The 21115-nt window shown below is 33.4% G+C and overlaps 1 protein-coding gene across 6 annotated transcripts in view; it reads right to left on the bottom strand.

The window, feature by feature from the left end:
• The window catches only part of SCAF8 (SR-related CTD associated factor 8), a 242146-nt gene that overhangs the window by 196872 nt on the left and 24159 nt on the right, over positions 1-21115 (bottom strand). For all 6 annotated transcript variants that reach the window (XR_012468588.1, XR_012468589.1, XM_074187904.1 and 3 more), the window contains 2 exons: positions 12496-12579; positions 10980-11024 (listed from right to left, as the gene is read on the bottom strand). Coding sequence is in view for 4 of the 6 variants with exons in the window: in XM_074187904.1 (XP_074044005.1) it covers positions 10980-11024; positions 12496-12579 (129 nt within the window). In the remaining 2 variants the exon portion in view is untranslated. The remainder of the gene's footprint in view (positions 1-10979; positions 11025-12495; positions 12580-21115) is intronic.

The following is a 21115-nucleotide window of genomic DNA, read 5'->3' as shown; positions in this document are numbered from 1 at the left end:
GAGTACCTGGGTTCAAATCCGGTCTCAGACACTTAATAATTACCTAGCTGTGTGGCCTTGGGCAAGCCACTTAACCCCATTTGCCTTGCAAAAACCTAAAAAGAAAAATAAAAAATAAAAAAAGAGTCTTGCCCAAAGGGCGGCTAGGTGGTGCATTGGATAGAGCACTGACCCTGGAGTCTGGAGGACTCCAGTTCAAATTCGGTTTTAGACACTTAATAATTGCCTTAAATTTAAAAAAAAAGTCTTGCCCAAGATCACAGAGAGTTAAGAGGCCATATATGAACTCAGGTCTTCCTGACAGCAGGGCTAGAAACTCTATACACCTAGCTGCTCAATGATACTATTGTTATAAGAAACAACAAATATGATGACTATAGAAAAGCATGGAATGATCTAATATAGAATGAAGTAAGCAGAATTAAGAAGACCACAACCACATAATAAATAATAATGATAATGATGATGATGATAATGATAATAATAGTAATAATCCAAAAGGAATGTTGGAAAATTATAAAGAACTAGAATATTTCCAAAAAAGAAACAAGAAAAAATTGTCTGTCTTACTCCTTCCAAAGATGGGAGGTCCAAGGATATGTTATATTAGATGTTTTCCAATGTATTAAGTAATATAGCTGATTCTGAAGCTTCTTTTTTTCTTTAAAAATATTATTTGTAGGGGCAGCTAGGTGGCACAGTGGATAGAGCACCAGTCCTAGAGTAAGGCAAACCTAACTTCAAATCAGGCCTCAGACACTTAATAATTACCTAGTTGTGTGTCCTTGGGCGAGTCACTCAACCCCATTGCCTTGTAAAAACCAAAAGAAAAAAATCATTATTTGTGTATATAGGATGGAGTATGAGGTGGGAGGGATGTTGGAAGAAATTTTGCTAATGCAAAAATAATATCAATAAAAAAGTTATTTTTAAAAAGAATTGTTGATCTGAACTGCTGAACTGGCATGTATTATTTCCTTGCCGAGTCTTCCCTGAACCATAGAAATCCAGCCAGAAAAAAAAAAAAACCCTACACTCCCAAATAAAACAAAAAACAAGACTATTTCAAATTTGAAAATATAAGGAGGAATAAAAAGGGAACATGAGGGAAAGTACTGACATTTTTTCACTTTATAAATGAAGTGTTATGTATTTGTTACAACTTAAATCCTTTAACAGCATGCTTTTTTCTAAGGACTGCAATCTGTATTAGCAGAACTTGAGTTGGAAAGGTCTTTAAAGATGATAATGGTCTATATCAAATAGAAAATAAGGAAATTTAAAAACTAAAGAGCTCAAGTGAATGCTTCATACTCAGATAAAGAAGGGGCACAAGGTGTGGGAGATCAATGGAACCAGAAACCAGGTTTCCCCGAGTCCTGATCAAATGTTTTAGCCTCTAGATCAGTGATTCTCAAAGGGTCTAATGGTAATTTTGCTGGTTTTGTCATATAACTTCTCTCATTTTCCCAGACTTTTTCAGTATCCAGCTGCAGTTTGCCAACAGCTCTTCGATGGACAAGGTCATAAAAGCAACTCTTATCTAGGAGTATAGCTAATGCCTGTACTAGAGCAAATAAAGGGAGAGGAGAAATAGGAATTCCAAGGCCTAGTTACTAGGTCTGTAAGCCTAAATGTTCAAGAACTTTTCTTTGTTGCCAATTTAAATGTTAAGTGTGACAATCTCTCAAGACAAAAAAGTTTGAGAAGCTCTGTTCAATCACACCAGCTTAGGAGTTCGCATCTACCTGCAATGAGCAAAGTGTCTTACTCATAATCAACACAAGAATTGGTAATAGTAATTTGGGCTTCCATCTTTAGTACTGGACATAGTACCTAAGATACACATGATTACAACTCATCTTTCTATCTTTATCTTATATCATCAAATCATACAGACCCTATATTTTAGTCAAATTGGATTATTTCTAGTTGTTTTTTTTCCATACCATGTATTTTTTCCCAAGTAGGCAAGTAGATAGTACAGTGGGTAATGTTGGGCCTAGAATTAGTAGAATGAATTCAAATCTAATCTCAAATATTTACGGTGTGTCACAAAGCCATGTGAGCCTAAGAAAGTCATTTGACTTCTATCTGTCTTAGTTTCCTGAATTGCAAAATGGGGATAAATAAAAGCACCTCCTTCCCAAGGTTGCTGTGAGGATCAAATGAAATATCTGAAAAGTGCTTAGTGCAATACCAGTATATAGCAGGAACTTTATAAATGCTTATTCATTTCCCTCTCATAAAAAATAAAATTTAATTATATTTTTTAACTTTCTCCCAAAGACCATCTCAAAATTCCATCTTCAAAAAGTTTTATTAAAATTTCTAATCTCTTGAACTTTCTATGACATTCTTCTCCTTTAAATCCTCAAATTCCAGAAATAATAATACATAAAACTGCAGCTTTAATCATCATAGCAACACAAAAAATAATATAGTGGATAAGTCTTTCAATGACCCTACTTCTACAAAACATTCCATATTAAGATTTTAGATCCATGGATTGAATCAATGAAGTAGTATCTGGGAGCAGAAAAAGTATTTCCAAATAATATTAACAATGCTAAATGAGTCCAAATTCTACAAATTTATAACAAAAAAAAAAATTGTGCTACCCCTAAATGATTCTATAGTACAGAAATGACTTTTCACTATATATATATGTTAATATAACACATCAGGAAACATTTCTTTCTCCAAAACATTTACTTGCTTTCTGAACACAAGAGATATTTTAATATAACACCTTTGAAAACTCTGGGATGATAAAATTTTCAAAACTTCATAGATTTTTAGTTTATGGAAGTCTGAAAAACCTCATACACTGTCAGAATAGAAGTCAACAAGCACCAATAAAAAGTAATAGTTTCATCACATTGTAAAATTTCTGAGAAATAAGCAAAATTTTTTTAAATGAATTTTCTGAAAATAAAATCACAAAAATTTTCTAAAACTCCAAGATTTGCTAATATCTGCCAACCATATCTATCCTCCATTATGAAACACAGCAATTATCTTTTCAAAACTATAAAACTATTGGATGTTCAGATAAAAAAAACCTTTTCTATAAAAAAAAAGTTCTCCAAGGCCCCAAAGGGGTAAATAATTTGTCCAAGATCACACAAGGAATAAAGAGCTGGACTTTGAACAGGGGCTCTCAGACTCCAAATTCAGCACTCTTTCCAATAGCTACAAGGCATACAATGCTGGAATGTTTGCAAAGTATTGTCATGTATTTTACTGAATTTTCACAAACAACCCTCAAGAGGTTAACAGAAGAGATACTATCCCCATTTTATAAAAGATAATATTGAAGTTCAACAAGAACAAGTAATTTTCCCATAATTTCATAGCTCTTAGGTAAAATACCAAATCCAGCACTTAATTTTACTATAATAACCTTCCTCTGAAGGACCTAACAACTGTCCCTTTTTCCCCAAGTAACTTCTTTCTTCTGCAAGTTCTGTCAGAGCTCCTTTGCATGTTCCCTCTCACCTGGAAAGGCAGTCTTTTGTGTGGCTGGGAATCAAGTCCCACTGACTGCAAGGCACTGTGCTAAATTCTGGGGATACAAAGAAGGGCGCAAAAAAAAAAACAGTCCTACCATCAGAATTCACAATCCAAGGGGAAAAAACATACACATGTGTGCAAGTAAGCTATACACGGTATTAATATGAAATAATCCTCAGGGAAAGGCACTAGAATTAAGAGAAATAGGGAAAGGCTTCCTTTATTTTAAGGTTCATCTTTGTGATGAGCTAGTGATATTTATGAAACACAGGAAGTATCTTTTCAAGACTATATCAGGTGTTCATATAAAGGGGATTTCAGAAAAATCTGAACTTACATGAATTGATATTAACTGAAGTGAGTAGAACTAGACCACTGTACATAATAAGCAGAATTATTATGCAATGATCAGCTATTATAGACTTAGCTCTTCTCAGAAATATAATGATGCAAGTCAATTCCAAAAAACTCCTGATGGCGAATACTATCCATATCCTGAGAAAGAACCAAGTCTGAATGCCAGTTAAAAACATACTATTTTTATTTTTTTGTTGTTTTTTTTGTGGCTTTTCCCTTTAATTCTGTTTCTTCTTTCACAAAATGACTATTATGTGGAAATATGTTACATAATTACACGTGTATATCCTATATTGCTTGCTGTCCTGGGGAGGGGAGAATGGGAGGATAGAGGGAGAAAAAATATGAAATCCATAATCCAATAAAAAATGGATGTTGAAATTGTGAATTCTCACAGTGGAAAGAATATCATTTCTGGTAAAACTCTAGAATACTTTTGAAGAATTCAAGTCTTAAAAAACCCATAGCATTAGCACATCCCAGCACAGGAACATGCAACAGAAATGAAGGACTTCAATTATGTAGGCATCCCCTGGAGCTCTCCTGCTGAAAACAGAGCAACTAAGAATTTTCTGCCTTTTCTCAATAAGGAAGCATAACTCTATTCTGGATCTTAGCATTTCAAACAAGAAAGAACTGATTATTAATGTGGAAATGATGTAACCAAATAGTGACAGATGTGAGTAAGTCAAGTTTATATGGACTGACATAATCCAGGATTTAAGAGAGCAAGTTTACAACACTTCAGAGGAAGTGTTAAGTAGACTAGCCAACCCAAATCAGACACTTGAAGAATGAAATTTTAAAGACATAAAAAAATAAAGCAGTGGTTCTCAAAATGTTTCATACTCTGAAAATATAGAGAACCTCCCAGAGTTTTTATTTTAATTTATTATATCTATAATGAAAACATTTAATTATGAAAATAATTTTAAACTAGAAGATCCAATACTCAATATTGATACATAGAAAGTTCAATTACCAACTTAGATCAGAAAAAAGAAAGCATAAAAAATGCTGGTAAAGGAGGATGACTACAAAAGTAAATCATAGTAGAATATTCTTTGGGATGTCAAATGTGTAAGGCTGATGAGGGAGGAAAGGACAAGAGGAAAAAAAGGGGTTTTATCTATTCTGAGGAAAAGAGGAAAATCAAAAATGGGGATAGGAGAAAAGGTAGAATTATTATGTCTTTTAAAAACAAAATAATTTTGGACTGAAGTAGATAAAAATTTGGATTGAAATGGATAAAAACAAGAGCTAACACCCAAGAAAAAGTGCAGAAAAAAATAAGACAATACAAAATAACCTACATGAATTAAAATCACCAAAGCCAGACAAATTACATACCAAGTAAGGAAAAAAATGGCATATTTTTGCTGAGCTAGTCAGTGATATGGGAGAAGTACTGTAGAACAAGAAAGGAAAACTGTCTCAAGTTTCAAGAGAGCAAAAAATATAGTCTAAGACAGGAAGATTCACTTAGATTCCTAGCAAAATTCTAGAGTGTATTATTTAGAGAATGGCTAGTGAACACATACAAAAGAAAAGAATGACCACATGGTGTCAAGTCAGATTAACCTCATTTCTTTTTTTCTGATAGAGTAATTAAACTAGTAATAAGATAATGAAGCAGATACAGTTGACCAAAATTGTAATAAAACAATTAAATTCAGTCTTTTATATTTTTGTAGGCAAAATGACCTACAATTTTATATATGATTAGAACTGATTGAATGGCCAGAACCAAGATGAAGTGATTAACTTGAAAGAAGTCTCTAGTGGAATTCTGTACTTGACCTCATGTATTATTAAACATTTTTTCCAATTACCTGGATAAAGGCATAGAGGGCATTCTTATCAGATAAAGGATAAGCAATACAGTGGATAAGATAGTATACAGAAAGATTTTTTTAAGGTTTTTTTTGCAAGGCAAATGGGGTTAAGTGGCTTGCCCAAGGCGACACAGCTAGGTAATTATTAAGTGTCTGACACTGGATTTGAACCCAGGTACTCCTGACTCCAAGGCCAGTGCTGTATCCACTATGCCACCTAGCTGCCCCCAGAAAGATTTTTAAGGTTTAATTTCATAGGAATAAATGTAAAATCTTACATATGGATTAAAACCCCCCCAACAACTTATCAAGTACAGGATGAAAGAATCTTGATGAGTTGGTCTGAAAAAGATCTGTTGTTTTAAGGGGAATCCTTTTTTCAGTAAGTTAGCAGTATTATATGGAAGCCAAAAAGAAAAAAACAAGTAATCTTAGGTTGCACTGGGAAGCATAATTCCCAGTACTATCAGACAGATAGTCTTTTTAGAGAACTGAGTATATTCTGAGTACTACATTTTTGCAACACTACTAAGTGGAGTGTCCAGAAGAAGACAACCAGGATAATTAAAGGATCCTGAGATCATGATAAATGAAAGAACTTTACATGTTTAATGCAGTGAAAATTTAAAGAGACTAAAATATGTGTTAAAGTACATGAAGGGCTGACATGTGAGATGGTTATTAGATTTACTCTTATTCATCTTGGGACAGAATTTGGAACAATGGGCAAAATTCATTGAGTAGTAGGTCTTAGGCTTGATATATGGAAAATTTTCCTAACAACTGGAGATATACAAAAGTGAAATGGGATGCCCTGAAATGGCTCCCATCCTCTCCACCCCCTCATCTTATTTTCACACAAAGGTTGGATGAGTACTTGTCAAATATGTTGGAGAGGAAAACTAAGTCCTTTGCAACTCTGTGACTGAAAAATATTAAACTCATCAAAATGCCAAGATGTAATATTAAAGCAACAGTCCTGTGGCTACTACTAAAAGAAACTTCACTCTGGAAAACTCTATGGTATAACAATTTGATTTTTAGAATAGTGAACATTTTTAATGCCTTGCCTAAACCATGCATCTCCCCAACATCTAGCACAAAGCTCCATACACAGCAGACATTTAAGCTTGTTTAACTGAAAGAAATGATCTAAAAATAGAGAAAAAATTTGAATTGGATACTTGACAAAATGGTGCCTTGACAACCATGATTTTATAGCAAGGATGCCCAACCTTTTAGCTCTTACGGGCAGTGTGGCAAGGGGGAAACATAGAATTCAATACATTCAAGAATAGAATGCAACCCACAGAACAACAAATGTGATGGGGCAGCATGAATGGGCACTGAGGGCCACATGCTGTCCCCAATCTTAAGTTGGACACATTCGATTTATAAGATTAAATGTGCTTGAAATAAAATGGGTATATATACATACATATATATATATACCCATACAAAGAGACAAACAAAAATGGAAAATATCAAAGAAATTTAAAAAATATATTTAGAATTAGAAACACTATTACATGGACTTACTACATTTTGGGGTTTGAAAAAAAGAAACGTACACACATAATAGGACAAAATCATTTAAACTGAACTTATCAATCATAAATCCTTCTACAATTTAAATATTTTTCTACAGCTAAGATTGTCAATATAGACATTCCAGCATGTAAATATTTATAACATCTTACTAACTTTATACTTGAAAGCAACTCATCTAAATGAATGTTGAGCAAATACTTAATAGCCCCCCCCCCCCGCCTCATTGAGCACTTTTTCCTTTCCAAGATGAAGAATAAATTACCCACCAAAGTGGATAGAATACTGGGCCTCAAATCAGAAAAACCAAAGTTCAAATACAGTCTCAGACAAGTACTCAGTAACTATGTGACCCTAAGCAAGTCATTTAATTTTTGCCTAACTCAGTTTCCTCAATTGTAACATGGGAATAATATTACCTTCTTAGGGTTCTTGTGAGAATTAAATGTGATAATATTTGTAAAGCACTTAGTGCAGTGCCTGGGACATGATGAGAGCTTAGGAAATGCTTACTTTTTTCCCTTCCAATTTAATATAAAGAAACTAAGATGCAGAAAAGTTTTAAATTTCTTGATCAAGTCTCAAAACTAGAATTATTTCTCCAATATCAAGGGGGTGAGGGGCATCCTCCTTCCCAAAATGGTAAATCTGTAAAAAAAAAAATTTGGTATTTCTTTATACCAGAAAAGAAGTCTGAATTGTTATGGCACTGAAAAATAAAAGATATTGATAATATATCACTATGCATTTCTAAATTTCTAAACTTTTTCTAAATCATCTGAGGCTCCTGCAAAACTCCCCCAAATTTCTCATCTAATTTTTATGCTACCTTGTGATATACTGAAACTATGATGGAGAAAGTCTTTATGTGGAAGAGATAATTATTGTTGGCATCAGATATTTTCTGACATCTTAACTTATACTATGTCCAAAAACAATTCTGTTCTAGCTCAAAGGCCGCAATGGGAATTTGCCAGATCTTTAAAATCAAGTCTAATTCACAACTTGATTCTCATATGTCAGCAACCAAATAGCATGCCTAGGAATAAGTATCACATCTGCAATATGCCCATAAGGACCTAAAGCTAAAAGACTGAGGTAGAAATATTTACTTACTTTTCCTGTCAAAATAACATTATAGGAAGTGATCCAAAGCAGAGAACAAGAGTTCCGGACACTATTATCACTGTACCCAGACCACTATTTTAGCATTTCTGAAACCTTTCAATGGAACCATTTCCAATTCTATTCCTCCTTCCAATTCTATTGCTTTCAATGTATGACAAATGTGCTAAATCTAGCAAATAGTGTTATATTTGGCTGATGGATCAAATAAAATAGCCTAGCAGAACAGAATACACTTGGGAGTCATTATACTCAACTCCATTCAAAAGGGGCATTATTATAAAAGACTAGAACTTAAAATATATTTGATGAAATATGAAAAGATAGAGCACCACATTGATACAAGTACACTTTATGAAATGATCAATGTTTTCTACCATCAGATATGTTTATTATATCTCAGTGAATTTTAAAAGTGCTGGCAAAAATCAAATGCACAATTTTTCTTTTTATAATTAACTAGAATTGCAGTAGTTGACAATTTATAACACTTTACGGTTTACAAAGTATTTTATATTCATTATCTAACTAAATTCACATTTAGTAACCTTTGGGGACAGGTATAATAGTTATTTCCATTTAATGGAGAGTAAGAAACAGACTCAGGGAGAGCAGCTAGATGGCACATTAAATAGAGCTCCAGCCTGGAGTCAGAAGGACCCAAGTTCAAATCCAGTCCCAGACACTTAAAAATTACCTAGTTGTGTGACCTTGTGCAAGTCATTTAACCCCATTGATTAAGAAAAGAAAAAAAGAAAAAGAACCAGACTCAGGGAATTAAAATAAAAATCATCAAGCAATAAGCAATTTCTAAGCATATGCCAGTCATTGTCTTAGAGACTGGGAACATAAAAGTGAAAAACAAAATGAAGAAGCCTTGGGGAATTTGTATTTCATTGTGGTAAAGCTGTATGTACATATATATGCATATATGAGTGGGTGTGAGAGTGTGTGTGTGTGTGTAAATATGGATGGTTGGATGCATGCATGCATAAACATATAAACAAAATATATTCTGTTTGAGAAGAGGAGTAATGTGTAGTAAATCTAGAAATATAAACCAGAGATTGATCAGAAGAATTTTAAATGCCAGAGAAATGTATATTTTTTCCTACAGAAATGATAAGTTATTGGAGTTTTTTTGAGCAGGGAAGTTGACACAGTCAGATCTGTGCTTTAGGATAATATTTTGGGAGTTAAGTAGGGCAAACTAGAAGGAGAAGAAACTTGTGGAAGAGAAACCAGTATTAGAAGGTTGCTGAAAAACTGGTCTAGACAATGGATGACAAAGGCACAAATGAGGGTAACTGCAGTACTAATGAAGAGAAAGGGATGGAATTGGAAATGCAACTAAGGGAGAATCAATAAGATTTGAAAACTGATTGGATGGGAGTTGGGGATGGATAATGGAAGTTGAGGATGACTGTGGGTTTCCCAGCATTCAATAAATGCTCTTATTTTCTCCACCCTTAAAAGCTGTTCAACTGACCCAACCATCCTTCATAGCTATTGTCCTTCAAACTCTTTTTCATACTTAAATTCCTTCAGTCAACTGCAAATGGTGCCCCCATTTCCTTCCTTCCTCTCATTGTCTTCAAAAACCTCTGCATGGTCATCTTTCAACTTAAAATATGTGCTCTTTCTCTCTATTGTCTGAGTTTCTGGGATGCCATTCTCTCTTGATTCTCCTTCTACCTCTCTGCTCCTTCTCAGTCTCCTTTGTTGGAACTTCCTGAAGGGTGTACACCAAGTGTCTGTCTTGGGCCCCTCTTCTCTTTTCCTTCTCTACCAGGGGTTTTTAACATAGGGTTCAAGGACCCTAAAGGGGTTCAGGAAAAAAAAAATCACATCACTAATTTCACTTCATTAATTGAAATTAAATATTTCCTTCAAGTATGAATTAGAAACATTTTGAGGAGATCATCAGCTTCTCTAGAGTTCTAAATGCCTAGAATGCTATCTTTTTACCTCTACAACTTCACTGACTTTCTTCGGTTCAAATCTCACCCTCTCCAAGAGGCTTTTTTCCAGTCTCCCTCAATCTCCCCTCCCTTGATAGTATCTTCCCTACTAGATTGTCTCCCATTTACACTGTGTGTGTGTGTGTGTCTGTCTGTCTGTCTTGTTTATACATAGCAATGTGTGTGCTACTTGCCCCCATTAGAGTTTGAGTTCTCTCAAGGTAAAGACTTCATGCATTTTTTTTTTGTATCCCCAGCTCTTAGCATACTACTTGGTACATGTTGAGTGCTTGATAAATGATTACTGACTAAGTGACTGAGGGAGAGAGGTGATTTTGGAAGTAAAGCGGATGGTTCTGTTTTGGAAATGCTGAATAACTTCCCTGTGGTCAATCAGATAATTAGTATTAAAGGCAGTAATCGCAAGACTTTCTGACACCAATTCTGATGCGTTTCTACTGCAATAAGCTGTTTCATGAAAAATGATACATCTTACTTCTCTCTTTTAAACACTGCCTGGGTAATTAAGTTGTTATAAAAATTACATGTAAATTAAAATTTTATTAATTCTTTATATATAAAGTCACAGACAGTTTCAATATATTTACAATTTATTTATATAATATATATAACTTACCTTTTGAATGAATTTCTCAACACTCTGTACCACATGTTTATAGAACTAAAATAAAAGAAATAATACTTTGTAAATAAGATGCAGCTTTTAAAGTGTAAATAGCATGTGTGTATACATATATATATGAAAAATACATGGCAATGTTATACTTGAATACATTAAAAACTCTCAAATTATTAAATGTCTAAATAAATTTTCAGCTGAGCTTCCTTAATGGGGTAGATAATTAGCAATTTCCAAAAGACTTTAATCCTCTTAACAAAAAAGACACTTTTAAGTGTGTCTAAGAAAAAACAAGTAAAAAAGTTAAAAACAAGGAATTTAAACAAGAAATTAAAAAGTTAGTTTCTTTTATTAAAATAATCAAATATATAACTAGTCCTTAAAAAAGAAATAATAAAATTCTACTTATGTATAATGATTGGGAAAATGGAGTAGTCAGATTAAATCTCTTTAAATAAAAGTTTCTATATAAATTATATATGTGATAATTATAACCACAAAACTGCTGGAGCAAGAAGGGCATCTACTCCAAACCTCTCAATGCACAGGAGAAGAAAAACTGCAATTTAAAAGAATTAAAATATAATAAAAATAGACTTAACAAAACTATGGAAAATGTTGGATAAACCCAAAATCGCTTCTGGATTCCTTTCAGAGTAGAGCATCTTTATGAACTTCAGTGTTCACTACATTTTTAAATACTGAACATAAAGGCTCTTAGAATACAATGATATTTTATACTACTGTACTATAGCATAATCTACAGATTGTTTTTAGGGGGGAAAAAATCTTGATACCAGCTGTTTGGTTATCTTGGTCTACAATAAAGTCAATGGAAAAAATATTAATTATCTGAGGCTTTTTGAAAAACTCAAGATAATGGCAAATTCTTACACATAGGGTCCCAAAAGTCTTAGTGCAATTTTAAGTTTTATTTTTTTAAAATAACCTGTACCTGCACTAAGACTTTTGGGACAACCTGTAACTAAGTAAAACTATCTTAAAGAAAGCAATGTAAACCTTTATTGTTTGGATAAGTATTATTCTAATGCAGACTAGCAAAAATGTCAAATATCCATCATCTACTCTACTGTATTGCAAATACTATGTTTTGTTTAGCCTAATTCCAACAATCCTCAACTTCCCATTCTGAGCTTTTCTTTTATCTATTCATCAAAATTTTGCTGTGCCAGATATTTAAAAGTAAATTTAACAAACATGGTTGTCTAAATATAAAGTCGTACTTTCCTCCAAACCTGACTAGTAACAAAAGAGGGCAGTCTAAAATTACTATCATTTTTTTAGTGAATACTTGTATTTTTTTCTTTCAAAGAAATCACAAAGTCTATTTTCAGTAACCTAGAATTATTTCAATATTTCATAAATATATCTGTATCTATATAAACTAAGTGAAGTACATAACACACACAAGAAATAAAAATATCTCTCAGTTTTAGAAACTATTTCTTTGTTCTAAGCAACAGTAGTTCAAGAAAAATCACTGATTTCTCACCTTAATAGCTTTGATGGCTGCCTTGGTAATCTGTGTCATTTTAGCCTTGGAAATAGGTGGCTTGTAGTCATTCAGGGAATAGAGCTAAAGAAAAAGGACATATCTTTAAATACAAAGGAAGACTAATCCTGCAAAAGTGATTAAAATTCATGAAAATTCCAGACATTTTTCTACTGACATTATCCTACTTAAATTAAAATGCTATTTTTGTTCAGATAAATTCCTCAATTCAAACAAAAAGAATGCCTTTTTTTGTTAATAATTATTAAATTGTCCAAGGCCTACATCATGACTCTAGAAAATTTTGTGAATGGTTGAAGAATTCAATTTAAGTATGATAATTCTGAACTGCAGTTTTTTTAATATTCAAAATTCATTTACTGATTTCCCCATGTAGATTATTTCCTTTATGTTATACTGAAAAATACGGTCATAGATTTTCTATTAACCACAATTAAATGAAGTGACAGAGCACTTGATCAAACCACAACCTTTATCTAAATCCTTCTAAAATATATATTAAAATTCTTTTGATGAGAGACTGTGTTTTGGGTTTCACCAGGTGCTTTTTAAATCTACTACTCAGTAAGTCAACTTCTTGGCTATACAAAAGAGAGCTCAATCAACAAAGATAAAACAGCATAGTCTTTAGAAACTGTCTGGATTCCCCCGGGGTCAATTAGGATTTCAGATTATACTATTTGGTCCTGGTTCTATTCTTAATGACCCTATGATTGAGTCTTCCTCAAAATCCACTGGTTTAAAATCAAGGTCATTCTAATTGTTGGTCTTCTGTACCTACTCCCTTCTCTGCCTACCTAGGCTTGTTATCTCTCCCCGTACCAGCTTCTCTCAATCTCCGAGATTTCCAGCTAGGGCTCTTCATCACTCCAGGCTAATATAAAAGACATTAATTAGATCTGTTTTCTTAGAATATTGCTACCCCAGGGGTGGCTAGGTGGTGAGGTGGATAGAGCACCGGCCCTGGAGTCAGGAGTACTTGAGTTCAAATCCAGCATCAGACAATAATTACCTAACCGCACCTATCCGTATGGCCTTGGGCAAGCCACTTAACCCCATTTGCCTTGCAAAAAAAAAAAACCTAAAAAAAATATTGATACCTTTCTGTTACATTTAAATTTTTACAGATCTATACACATTCTTGGAACTGAACTCTTATCTGAAGTATTCACTAAGATTCTAACCTGATCCCAAGCAGCATTGAAGATTTAAAACTTAAAAATGATCAAATTCAATGGGAAATGAGAAATTCAATAGCTTATCTAATGTTACACAGGCAGTAAGTGAGTAGAACTGGCATTTATTTTAAATAATGTCCTGAACTCCAAATATGATTCAATAATCATCTGCTCCTCTCAGAGATCCTTGACTGAACTTTGATTTATTCATTTAGACCTCTGGAACTCACACATCTACATCTTGCCCTAACCTCCTGACTATGACTCTAGGCTTATCCAAGCCTCCCTGACACAAATGGATTTCTGATCATTGACGGCCTAATGAGGTTGTGTGACAATAACATACAATACAAAGAACTAAATGACTGTAATTTTAGAAGCCTGGCCACTTTCTGGATGTTACTTCCACCATGTCAATCTCTCTGCCTCAATAAAGGATATAGCAGGAATTGTAAGTTATTCTCATTAGATTCTCAAATTCTATTCCTTTATCAAAACAAACTACCACTTTCCTTTCTGGGATTTTAACAAGAGAAGGAGACACAATTCCTTCCCACTTTGTATATTTCTACTTTATTTCAATCACAGCAGACACTTCTTACCTAGAAATGATTTACTTACTCCTTCTCTCATATACAAGTTTGAAGGATTCATTCGAATATATTTTATTCTCATTTTCCTTGAAAAACAAAATTTAGCAAGAAAGTGCTCTTTGTTACTACCAGGGCATATTAAAGTATCATGACTACTAATATAAAGCTCTTGTAGATACAAATAGAGGTTTATATTTAACTAAAAATTTTATGAATGATTTTGTTCAACATATTCCTTTTATATGTCAGTACTTTTAGGTTCTCTTACTTCCTAATGCTTATGAAGGAAACCATGGGTCAAAAGAGTTCAGACTTTGAATTTCATTTTTTCTCTTTAAACAGACCCTACATGGAAAGCTATAAATTTCACACATACACATATCCCCCCCCCAAATAATAAAGTGAAAAATTCAAAAATCAAATAATTTATGTAAATGTCAGTATCCAAAATGACTACACAAAGGAAGATATACTATGAGTAAGCCCCATCTTCCTTTTCTCACCCGCATTAATGAAAAAGAGTTGCTATCATTTAAGTCTTAATATGTAGGAACCTAGATCAGAAAATATTTACTATCTGTTTAATAAATACTTTTAATCTTTTCATGTTTCTCTATAAATAGAAAAACCTAACCAACTTAATCCTGCCTCATCTAGTGGGAACCACTTGGCCACTTTGCAAAAATCACAATTATTTTGTGCCATATAAATATTAAAAAATTGACAAAAAAAAGTTATAACATTTTGTAACATTTTCTTTTTTTTATAGGTTTTTTTTTTGCAAGGCAATGGGGTTAAGTGGCTTGCCCAAGGCCACACAGCTAGGTAATTATTAAGTGTCGGAGGCCAGATGTGAACTCAGGTACTCCTGACTTCAGGGCCAGTACTCTATCCACTACGCCACCTAGCTGCCCCCATTTTGTACATTTTCAAGAAACATTAGAGTTCTAAATTTTACTTCAAATGATTTTATGCATTCAACAAATTATATATTTAGGGTTTCTAGCCTACATATAAAGAGGGAAAGAATAAGATACTTTATGAACTGTGCAAAACAGGCTTATTTCTATTTGTATTCAAAACTCTTTCAAAATAGATTTGACAAAATATCAATTTTTAACATAAAAATTTAAAATCAAAAAGAACTAAAAGAAATTGCCTTTTTGTTAAATGTATGTCATCTATGTTGAATTGATTATCAGAAATTAACATACTTGTGTATAATTTTCTCAGTTTAACAAAAGTTAAAAAACAAGCGAGCTAAGAGTGAACATCCCAGCCCTGACCTGGAAAACCTTATCCTCTTTGGCAAATGGGGGAGATACTCTTGGCATCCCATAGTCAAGTCTCCTCCAGATATTTATTGAACAATAAATAAGGTATGTAACACCAAACTAGTCACTCAGGTTTTCTAGGCCTCAGGTTTCCAAATCTAATTTTTTGGGTGGTGTTGTTTGCTGTTAATAGTTTCATTGTTCAGTCTTCTCAGTCATTTCTGACTCTACATTTATGATTTTACTTAGCAAAGAGTGTTTTGCCACTTCCTGCTTTACCTCATATTACAAATGAGAAACTGAGGCAAACAGTTAAAGGGACTTACCAAGGTCACAAAGTAAGTCTTTGAGGACAGTTTTGAACTGAGTAAGATTAATCTTTCTGAATTTAGCCCAGCACTCTATCCATTGTGCCACCTAGCTATTCAAATCTTTCATTATTAAAGCTTTAAAAGAAAATCAAAATGCAGCAACTATTTCAAATAATAGAAAAAAGGTACTGCCTCATTTTTTAAATTTATATCCTCTCATTAAATACCTTTTAAGTATTTAATGAAGATAATATATATATATAGATAGATATACACACACACACACACACACACACACACACACACACACACACACAAATGGATAATGAAGCAACCAGACTATCAAATAGAAATTTTTTAAGGGCAGAGAAATTTGAAAGAAATAAATGATCAAGATGATAAGATTTTAAAAACACTAACTCAATCACTCTAAAGGAAGCAAAACAACCCAATTCTTGATTTGTACAAACTATATCCATCTTATAACTTTAGACAAAAGAAAAAAAAGCTTGAGAAGTCACTTTGAAGGCTGTAAAGTATGCTAATATAGTGTGCTAATAGAGAATAATATATATATATATATATATACAAATATATATATAAAGAGAAATTATCTATCCACAAATTCAAGAATGGGCAGTCAGCAAATGTTATATGTGAGATAAATATCATGAATGTTATTATTATATAATATTACTATTGTAAATAAGATCACCTACTTTAAAAAACAACCTATCCTGAATTTTGTTGTATAAAATGTTAAAATTCTGGTACAGAAATAACGACAAATATTTCCAAAACTATCATTTCAATATTCACAAATGAGTGAAAAATTTAATTTATGGTGCTGGAGAAGTATAAGAGAAAAAAAGATTACAAGACGCAATTTTGCTAAAATGGTATTAGAGAAGCAAGCACAGACATGACATTGAGGGAAGAATAAGGGATCAGGATAGTTAAAGCAGAGAGATTATGTGGGAAAATGTACAGGAAAAGGAGGTTGGGAGTAGTTTATGAATATCCTAAGGGTGGGCAACAGAGTTCAGATTTTGTTCAGTAAAAAATGAGGAGTCAATGAAAATTTTTTGAAATATTAATCTGGCAGTCTGCTGCAGAAAATTATTTGTAAAAACTTGCTTGTCCCAGCATTTTCATCAACAACACCATCATATGTATAAATTAATCTCAAAAGAATTTAAAGATGAGTGGTAGGCATGTAAGTCAAGAGAAAGTCAGGCAAGGAGAGGACTACTAACTGGGGGAAAAAAGGAAAGGTCTTCAAAGTGAAGGCTTCTCCATGAGGAGGTAGTGAAGAAGCAGTGGAGGGTCAAGGGATAGCTACAATAAATGTATAGAAACTACAGATGGAGAACTACGTCTGAGACACAGAGAGATCATTTTGGCTAAACTGCAGAGGATGGAAGGTAGAGTAATATCCAACGAAAGTAGAAAGATAGCTGGGAATAAGTTGTACAAGGCTTTAAAAGTTAAACATGGTAATTTTTATGTAGATGCAATAGAAGGCAAAAGAATTTATTGAGTAAGAAAGTGATGGTACCCTTAGGCAGTTAAAGAGAGATTATGATCCTGGAAAATTATTTAACCTCTCAATGCTTCAGGCAATTAAGACTATAAATTGTAAGTAAAGAAAACACCCTCTACCAACACCATCACTCAAATCTCTGGGTAATGTTGCACACATGGCCAAACTGCAGGGGATTTAAAGAACAATGAAGAGTGGAGTAAACTATAGTATATTCCAAATAATAACTTACATCATCCATTAAGTGGTAGCCCAAGAAATGCATGACCAGAAAAGGAGATATATAATAGATGAGCCAAAATTCCACACTAGTGCCCTTAATGAAATATAATGAAAAAGACCTTTGGGAAGGGTTCTTCTCAGATATATGAACTTGTTATATAAAAAAAAAATATTTTTATAAGTGCATTTTACCACAATTGGCTTTCTTTGTAATCCTATGTACATTATTTCATTAATTTTAAAAAGAAGGAGTTCAGTAGACTGTCAAAAAAGATTAAGAACACTATGGATTCATAGTAATACCTCTGGCAATCAAAAGAATTTATTAAGTATCTACTACATACCTCAAATGGAAGTTTTGGAAGTAGTTCTTTCCATTTAGAGGATATGCCCAATGTGATGAAAATTTCTGAGACAAAATTTTTAAGATGTCACAGAATAAGGAGGCATGAATGAGTTAGTATCTGGAACAATTGAGGAATACTCAAATGATAAGATTATGTATCCTTGAAGTACTAGATATATAGAGTATAACAGAACAGACTAGAAAAGGAAGACAAGATGGATAAATACTGTAATAACCACCCATGCATAAGGTGACAAAGATCTAAAATTCTAAGTGACATTGAGATTGTAGAGGAAAGAAAAATAAAAAAAGTAGCACAAGGGAAAAAAAATAACATTTGGCAACTAAGTGGATGTGGTACAAGAAAGGCAAGAAAAGGGGAACAACATTAGAAAAGTACCGAGAACTGATCCAGTCATTCTAGAGAGCAATATGGAACTATGCCCAAAGAGCAGTATAACTGGGCTTACTTACTTTGATTCAGCAATGACACTTACTAGGTCTGTATTTCAAAGAGATCATTAAAAAAAACAAACAGAAAAAATCTCATATGTTCAAAAATATTTATAGCACTTCTTTCTGCAGTGGCAAAGAATAGGAAAGTGAGGAGATGCCCATCAATTGGGGAATGGCTGAACAAGTTATGGTATATGAATATTATAGAGTAGTACTGTTCTTTAAGAAATAATGAACATGGCAAAGAATTGGAAATCCAGTAAATGTCCTTCAATTGGGGAATGGCTTAGCAAACTGTGGTATATGTATGTCATGGAACACTATTGCTCTATTAGAAACCAGGAGGGACAGGATTTCAGGGAAACCTGGAGGAATTTGCATGAACTGATGCTGAGTGAGATGAGCAGAACCAGAAAAACACTGTACACCCTAACAGCAACATGTGAGTGATGTTCATCCTTGAAGGACTTGCTCATTCCATCAGTGCAACAATCGGGAACAATTTTGGGCTGTCTGCAAAGGAGAGTACCATCTGTATCCAGATAAGAAGCTGTGGAGTTTAAAGAGAAAGGACTATTCCCTTTAATTTAGAAAAAAAAAAAACAGATAGCTTATTGTCTGATCTTGTTACCTCTTAGACTTCTCTTTAAGGATATGATCTCTCTCTCATCACACTCAATTTGGATCAAGATACAACATAAACAAAGTAAAGACTGACAGAGCGCTTTCTGGGGGGGGAGGGGGGAGGGGAAGCAAGATTGGGGGGAAAATGTAAAACTCAAATAATATCTTTAATAAAAATAAATTTAAAAAAAAAGACCTCCACAATAAGAATTTAACGCTGCCTTTTTAACAGACACTGTATTAAGTGATGAAGATAAAGACAAGGAGAAAACATTTTAATGGTGGAGATAACCCATAAACAACTAAATACATACTATATATATATATATATATATACAGGACAAATTGAAGGCAATCTCAGAAGAAAGACACTATCATTGAAGGTAGGATTTGAACTGAGATTTGAAGAAAGTCATGGAGACCAGGACTTAGACATAAGAAGGTAGAGTATTCTAGGTGTGGGGAAAAGTCAATGAAAAGGAATATGGAGATTCAGTGTTTTGTATAGGAAGATCAAGAAGGTCAAATCTCTGGAGCATAGAGTATATGGATGGCAGCAGAGAAGATATGCTAGTTATGTGCTAAGAGCAGTTTAACTGATGGACCAGCCATGTGCTTCATTATTATCTACATAATTTCAAGAAAACTACAAGACTCTCAGCAAGTTGGGAGGGCTCCCTTTAAATAATTTACAGGAGGATATGGACAAGAACCACATAATTTTTTACATCACCTTATTTCCCCCTCTAGCCCTTTTGGGCCCCTGAGCCATTCCTTATAACAAAGCTTTTTTTTTTTTTAAAGGAATAAGAGGGGCAGCTAGGTGACACAGTGGATAGAGCACTGGCCCTGGAGTCAGGAGGACTTGGGTTCAAATCCAACTAAATAATTCATTCACCTGTGTGCCCTTGGATAAATCCCTTAACAGGGTGTGGAGGATTAAAAGAAAAAAGTTATCAAAACAAATCAACTCATTGAAAAATTTTGTTGTTATTTGTGATCTTCTTGTTCTATCTACAAAGGAGCAGGGGAAAATGTCTTCTTTGGAGGGGGAGGAGTGGAACTTGGTCATTATAATTTCACAGCATTCAATTGCAATTGTTATGGTTGTTCTATTATAGTTACTGCATGTACTATTTTCCTGGTTCTGCTTTTTTCATTTTGTATTTCCATGCTTCTCTATATTTTAGCATGTTTGGTATTTGTTACATCACAATAATATTCCATTACATTAAGCCCTTTCTCAATTAATGAGGATCTACTTTGTTTCCAGTCCTTTACTACCAGAAGAAAAAAAAATGCTTCTATAAATAAAAAAAAAATAATGAACAGTTGAACTTTAGAAAAGCATGGGAAGACTTGCATGAATTGATGCTGAGTGCAGTGAGCAGAATCAAGAGATCATTGTGCACATTAACAACACTGTAAGATGATCATCCATGATAGACACAGCTCCTCTCAACAGTTCAGTTACCAAGGACAATCCTAGAAGTCCAGTTATGGACAAAGTCATCCACATCCAGAGAAAAAGATATGGCATCTGAATGCAAAGCAAAGTATACTATATTCACTTTTTTAAAACTTCTTTTATGATTTTCTTTTCCTTTCACATGGTTTTTCCCCCCTTCCCTTTAGTTCTTATTCTTCTTTCACAACATGACTAATATGGAAAATACGTAAAACACAATTGTATGTGTACAACTTTTACCAGATTGCTCACCACCATGGGGAGGAGGAGAGGGAAAGGAAGGTGATAGAAAAATATGAAACTCATTAACTTGCAAATGGATGAAATGTTGAAAACTACCTTTGCATATAATTGGAAAAATAAAATAAAATTTCAATTTTTTTAAAAAAAGTACCTAGATGTCCAAAGACCTAAGAATTTAATTTATAAACATAATTCAATATTGTTGAATCAAAAGAAATCACAAATATGAAGAATTCCAGGAGACAGCCATAAAAACAAAGAATTCCAGGAAACATCTATGATATTTATTAACTAAAAAATGCATCTGCTCTTAATCAAAGAATATCATCAGGCTTCCTTCA

This window comes from Macrotis lagotis, chromosome 5 (genome assembly GCF_037893015.1).
Source record: "Macrotis lagotis isolate mMagLag1 chromosome 5, bilby.v1.9.chrom.fasta, whole genome shotgun sequence".
Lineage (NCBI taxonomy): Eukaryota > Metazoa > Chordata > Mammalia > Peramelemorphia > Peramelidae > Macrotis > Macrotis lagotis.
This window is presented reverse-complemented; position numbering and strand designations above follow the sequence as displayed.